Raw genomic sequence first — 6,987 nt, forward strand, 5'->3', positions numbered from 1 at the left:
TCCAGGGGATTCCAGAAGGAATTCCAGGTCATTTCAGAAGGAATTCCAGGTGATTTCAGAAGGAATTCCAGGGGATTCCAGAAGGAATTCCAGGTGATTTCAGGATGAATTCCAGGTGATTTCAGAAGGAATTCCAGGTCATTTCAGAGCTGCAGTCCCCAGAACAGACCTGGGAAATCCCTGTGGACAGCACAGTCCCAATTTCCAGTGCCTCAGTCCCAAAGCCTGGATTCTCTGCCCTGCTTTGCCTTCACGCTGCATTTTTATTCAAAGATTTTATTAACTCTGCTAAGCTGATTTTAATTACTGTTATTATTCAGCTGTACTAGGAGGCTCTTTTATATTCCTATTGTATTCCCAACAATGCCTTTCCAGAGCATTTCTAACATTCCCTGATTCAGCTCTTTTGCATGCACTTCCCTGTCCCACAAAACCCTTCTCCATCGTGTTATTAGGCTGAAAAATGTGCATTTTCCAGCAGTTTTGCTCGAGATTGGTGTGGCATTTATTCAGCCCTGGCAACAAGGAAATGGAAGAGCCTGGAATTCCCACAGGGATGGGAACAGGAGCAGAGGTTGACTGTACATTTTATGATTTCTCCATCCCAAATTTCTCACAAGTTCAGCTGAAGTGACACAAAGCCACCCTCAGCCCTGCAGGGGAATTCTCAGCTCTGTTTTATTGATGGAGATCAGGATTTAGAGAGCAAAAATCACCAAGAGCCTTAAAAGCAAGACAGGATGAGAAAGGGAAAAGCCCAGAGAACCCTGCTCCACAAGCCAGGAATTAATCAGAGTTTGAGGCTGCCCAAAAGCTGCAAACTAATGAGAAGACAAATTCTAAATGGAAAGGAAAGGGAATTCTTTTTGTTCTGATTCCTCCAGAAGCACAGAATGAAGGGTGGCTGCCTGAGCTGCTGCTGAACAGCCACAGTGAATAAAAGTGACAACACAAGTGGCCCTCAATTGTCACCCTGTGCAGTGCTACAGGAAATAAAGTGTTCAAAGCACCAGAGAAACTGCTGATTTGCCTATTTTACATTTCAGTTGTAAAGAGCAAAGATGAAGCTGATCTGTCTCAAATGGCACCCAGGAATCCATTTAGAAACCAGCACTTCTTTTCCTCCCCATCATTGTTTTAAAAGTCCATCCCTTGGCTCAGATGTTGAAAATCAAGCAAGGAGGAAATGGTAATTTTCTCCCCGTTTTCTTGGTGCTGCATGAAAGAATTGACTGTGGTTATGTCAATATATAAATATCAGCTCCTCCACAAGGCAGGAAGGTTATTGGTAATCGTTGCAGTCTGATAAAAATGCTATTTTCTGTTAAATTAATGTGTCTGGGTCCCAGTTAAAGTTGCTCACGCCTTGCAATAAAGAGCAACGTTCAGTTCCTGTGGTTATAAAGCAAATTTAATATGGGCTGGGGGGAGTTTCCTGCAAGTGATCTTTGTAGCTCATAAAAAAATGCCACTGAGGTGGTTTTTACCAGCCCAGAAAGAAAGGCTGATAGAGCAGCTGGGGCAGGGAGTAAATAAAACAGGAATTACTCACGGAAGGGAACAGTTCCCCTCTCTGCAGGCTTTGGGCACTCCATCACTTTTTATATTATCCTGTGTTAGGACAATTGCTTTGATCTCAAAGTCTTGCTTAAACCAAGCTGAGATCTTCCTGCGATAACTTTGGTGCAAACCCAAAATCCCAACAAAAGCCATGAGTGGCAGCCTCTGGAGCCCATCACCAGACCTCCCCTGCCCCAAAACACATCCCAGCAAGGCCAGGAGATCCCTGCCCTACCTGCTTTGAAGATCCACTCCAGGTATCCGTTGAGCTCCCGCTCGATTTGCTGCTGCCTGCGGAGCTTCAGGAACGCCCGGCGGTTCTCCACCCGCTCCCGCTCCTTGGCAAATTCACTGCGGGGACAGAAGAGAGGGAAAAGCCGTCACAGGCAGCCAGGGCAGGCACACAGCTCTCCCTCAGCCTTCCAGAGGAGTTCAGGGAGCCTGTGGAGTTCAGGGTGTGATAGGGAGTGGGAACCACAGCAAGGGTTCCCACTGATTCCTCCAGAAGCACAGAATGAAGGGTGGTTGCCCCACAGCAAGGGGTTTGTTGCTGTCCAGCAAATTGTTCCTCAGCTGTTTCTCTGCCTGTCTCATCCTGAAAAAGACCTGGAAAATTCCATGTGTGCACACCACAGCCAGTCAGGAAACACAAATCGTCATCCTCGACGCTAAAATCCATCCTCCAGCTCTCCCCACAGCACAACCTCCTCTAGAAGCCAAGATTAAGTCAGGGACATCAGCACTTTTCTAAAGGGATCTGCGCTTCCCTGTCAGCCTTCCTTCAAGTTTTCCCAGGATTTTGGTGGTTGTGACAAGCAGAAGTCAGGTGAGAACTGAGGGGGGATGGCTTGAGGGGAAATAGCCCAGATGTCCTGGGCTGAGGGTAAAAATGATCCAGGATCCTGGCACATCCCATGGAATGCAAGAATCTGGATATCATGGCTAGAACAGGGCAGGCAGAAAGGAAAGGTCGTGCAACCATCACAGGAACCCTGCCCAAGTACATCCTGCTGGTCCAGCTGGAAATGAGGCTGAGAAAAAAGCACAGCCCACACTGGGGCCTTCCCCAAGGTAATTCCTGGCCCCTCTGGAAATGTTCTGATTTTTGGGACACATGAAGGTGTCCAGCTGCCATTTATGGAGCTCTGAACCCCTGCAGGTTCTTCCTGGAGCAGGAGGAATGAGATCACACAGCAGCAGGTGACAAGGTGACACGTGTTCCGTGTCCCAGGCTGGCGTGAGGGCTCGCGTCAGCACCGATGTCCCAGAGGAGGAGACAGCAGCAGTGGGAAGTTTCCTGGAGGACCCCCGTGGGCAGGAATGACAGCAGATGAGCCATGGCACTGCTCCCTCACCCCTCAGGAGCAGCAAAGGGAGAGCTCTCCTTGCATTTCATCTTCTGCCAGGTCCTGTCTGGCCCGAGGGCAGTGGAAGTTACCCAGGACTCGTCCCTTTTATCACAACTTTCTATTGCAGGATCACAACACAGAAAGGACCCACAAGGATCAGAGCCCAAATTCTCAAGTGGAAGGTCTGTACTTTAAAAGTGTAAGAAAATGAGGGAGAAACTGCTGGAAGTTGCAAACCTTCAGCAGTTTCTGTGCAGCCAAACTCAGATCTCCCAAGGGAGGGACATTGAGGGGTTCAAACCCCTCCTGCTCTCTGCAGCTGGCAGCTTTGCTCACCACAGAATCCCAGAATGGTTTGGGTTGGAAAGGACCTCAAAGTCCATCCCATTCCACCCCAGCCATGGCAGGGACACCTCCCACCATCCCAGGAGCTCCCAGCCCTGTCCAGCCTGGCCTTGGGCACTGCCAGGGATCCAGGGACAGCCCCAGCTGCTCTGGGCACCCTGTGCCAGGGCCTGCCCACCCTGCCAGGGAACAATCCCTGCCCAAAATCCCATCCAGCCCTGTCCTCTGGCACTGGGAGCCATTCCCTGTGTCCTGTCCCTCCATCCCTTGTCAATTGTCTCTCTCCACCTTTCCTGCAGCCCCTTCAGGCTCTGCAAGGCCACCCTGAGCTCACCCCAAAGCTTCTCCAGGTGAACAATCCCAGCTCTGCCAGCCTTTCCTCCCAGCAGAGCTGCTCCATCCCTCTGATCCCCTCTGATCAGCTCTGGTTTCAGGGCTGGGGCAGGTCCAGCTCTCACCCCCAGGTTCCTCTCCCAGGGCTGCTCCATCAGCCTGGATTGATCCCAGGGTTTGTCCTGACCAGGGGCAGCTCCAGCACTTGGCCTGGTGGAACCTCAGGAGGTTCCTGTGGGCTCCTGCTCGAGCTTGTCCAGCTCCTTGTCTGGGCATTGCTGTGGAAGTTGGGAGTGTAACTTCCAGGAGAAGGCAATTCCTTGGGTCTCTGCCCATTAAATTCCTTTGGAATGCTCCAGAGCTGCACAATCAGGTTCAAGACTGGGGAATGTTGATTTAGGATCTTCCTGCTGAAAGGAGCTCCACTTGTACTTTCTCATTTCAGGAGATGGGAGAGAGGTTTGGTGAAGCTGGGACTTGTTAAAAAGGTTTTCTATATGAAATGTAATAATAAACCATGTGTGTCTCTTCCACTACATCCATCACCGTTCAGGAACTGAAATATTCCCCATTTGCTGCAACTGGAAAACTCCCAGAATTTCCCTTTGAGAGCTCTTCAACAAATTTCAGAACACATTCAAAGAAAGGGGGGGAAATTATATCAAAATGCCATATTTCATCTAAAAATATTTCAACTGAAGTTTCTCTGCCAGCTCCAAATGAAAATACAGAGAGCCCATGGGAAGGGTTGGGAGCAGTAAATAGGTTCCCTCTTTTATTCAGCATAATTCCCATTTATGCCATTGACTTGCAAAAATCTCCAGAAAGGAAAAACCTGAGCAGAAATTTTTCGCTTCCTGCCCAGTTTTACCTCCAGGAATTTTTTTCAGAGCTGGTTTTCCACCCTTTGGCCAGTCCTGGGATGTGTGATGATGTTTCTTGTGAGGGTGGAGAGGTCCTGGCACAGAGAAGCTGTGGCTGCCCCATCCCTGGGAGTGTCCCAGGCCAGGCTGGACGTGGTTTGGAGCAGCCTGGGATGGTGAAGGTGTTCCTGCCCACGTTGTAGCTGATTCCACAGGGACAGCAGGAACAAACAGGATTCCAAGGCAGTGCATCTATCATGGAAACCACATCCAGTCAGGCTCCATGTGTCACATTTTTCTCCTCCAGAGTGGCCGGTGCTTAATGTCACCAGGAAATGGATGGTTGTTGCTTTCCACCTCGGTGGGTGGAGGAGTGAAATCAATCTCGGTGTGAAATATGCACTGAAACAGCCACTCCAGGGCAATTCCAGAGCCCCCCGAGCCACACAAGAGCCAGAGGCAGCTCCTGAATAACCACCAGGGTCAGCAAACATAATAAACTAATAAAATTATTATAACTAATAAAATTATTATAACCACTTTATCCGCGCTGGACCCAAATTAAAAATCCTGTCACACCAAAGAGGAAAAAAAATAAAAATAAATCAACAAAGCACCATCTTCATCCCCTGAGTGTGTGATTCACTTTCCTGCCATGGAGCATCCTAAAAGCTCCTCCTGCTCTGGCTTTCATGGCACACGCCCAGGGCAAGACTGATGGCATCCCCAAACCTCTGCAATTGGGGTTTTTGCTGCTCAGAAATCAGCCAGAAACTCTTCCCGTGGCAGAGAGAGATGAGACAGAGCTGCTGATGGTGATTAGCGACTCGTAATTACAGCACAGGTAATTAGCTCCTCATTGAGAAGGATTCCACGTTGGGATCCCGGGAAATCTCAGAAGTGTTGAGAAAGCAGCGGATCTTGGGAGGACTCCACCAGCCACTCCTGGAAAGCAGCTGCCAAGAACTTTGGGAATTTCAAGTCTTCAAATTAACATTAAAAAAAAAAAATAATTAAAAAATCCACTGAGTTTTAGGGTTGGCTTGGTCTCCAGCCCGAGTACATCCAAGGAATAAAAAATCCAAGGCATAAAGCCGAGCCTGGATGGGAGGTGGTACCTTGGGACATCCCGGAGAGGAGCCAGGGCAGGAGATGTTGGAGCGAGCTCCTCGCTGTTACAAACACAGATTATTTGTATTATTTTTATATTTTTATATATATATATTGGCTTTTCACAGGTGTTGAGATGAATGCTGTATGCACAAAGTTAAAATTTGCTGTAATATTCCATATAGGATGTTTGAACTGTCTGCTTAATTAGGATAGCATTCAATAAACAGATGATGGGGACCCTGCTGATTAGCAGCACTCACCGTGTGTGACAGTGCCACAGCTTTGCAAACCTGGCTCCAAGGAGGTGCTGACAAAGGGAGAAAAAGGAGTTTAAAACTTCCATTTATCTCCTCGCCTCAGCCTGCTGCAATTGCAGGATGAACCTCTGGTTCTGATCGAGTTTCCACTCCCAGGACAAAGCAGAGGCCCCCAGGAAATTCAAATTTAGGTCTCCTATATATCATTTTTGTATTCCAGGCTTTGATTTCCACTGTGGCTTAAGAGAAGGGCAAATAAAGGAAGTCCAGCTCTCCTGGACTAAATAAAAAACACAGAAGGAGCAAAGGACCCACATTCAGTAGGATCAGTCACTGCTCTCTGCCCCCTCCTGCAAGAAACCAAGAAAGAAGAATTTCACCCTCATTTCATGCTTGCAATGATGGCTTTAAGTTAAAAAGGGTGATGAGCAAAGAAAAGGGGGGAAAAAAAAATCTACTCTTTTCTTCTCTTTCCCCTCCCTTTTAAGCACAGCCTTGGAACAGACTAAAAGCAAGGAGAAAGCCAGAATCTCATCTCTTTCCATGATGCAGCTCTTCTGCTGCAAATAATTAACACCAGGCAAAGTCAGATCCCAGCAGGTAGCAGTGAACTGGGAACAAATGTGCAGGGAAATGAAGGATTGTCTCGGTAATGAGGGGAAGGAGGACACAAGAACACTTTGCCATTGTGACAAATTAATCAGCACCGCTCTCCTCCAGCCTCTGCACGTCTTGCAGGCCGAGGTTTTATGATCTCACACTGGCAAAAGTCCTCAGGATGGGAAAATTTGTCCTGAAATTCAGCAGGGCAGGGGTTCAGGGAGGTCGGGATGGGGATGTGCTGCCTCCCGAGGAGCTGCTCCAGCACCACAAAATCCTCCGTGACCCCAGGGATCCCCCAGGAGCCTGGAGCACAGCACAGGGAGGGTGTTTGGTGGGATAAAGCATCCAGGTTCCAGATTGTTCAGAAAAAGGGTGAGAAAAATAATTAAATCTCTTTTTCCTGCCCCTTTTTCCCTGCTCCTTGTCCCCTGTGAGGTGCCAGCACAGCTGGAGCTGTGTCCCCTGCAGTTCCCGCTGGCACAAAGCTGCTGCACCCATTCCAAACATCTCCCCACAATCCCTGAGATCCCTCAGGATTTGGGCTTTTATATTTCCCATCTATTT

General features: G+C 48.5%; 1 protein-coding gene across 1 annotated transcript in view; it reads right to left on the reverse strand.

The window, feature by feature from the left end:
• Positions 1-6,987, reverse strand: part of CACNA1B (calcium voltage-gated channel subunit alpha1 B) — a 225,353-nt gene that overhangs the window by 108,740 nt on the left and 109,626 nt on the right. The window contains exon 8 of the mRNA XM_015644531.2: positions 1,796-1,911. Coding sequence (XP_015500017.1) covers positions 1,796-1,911 — 116 coding nt within the window. The remainder of the gene's footprint in view (positions 1-1,795; positions 1,912-6,987) is intronic.

The sequence above is a fragment of the Parus major genome, chromosome 17, assembly GCF_001522545.3.
Source record: "Parus major isolate Abel chromosome 17, Parus_major1.1, whole genome shotgun sequence".
Classification (NCBI taxonomy): Eukaryota; Metazoa; Chordata; class Aves; order Passeriformes; family Paridae; genus Parus; species Parus major.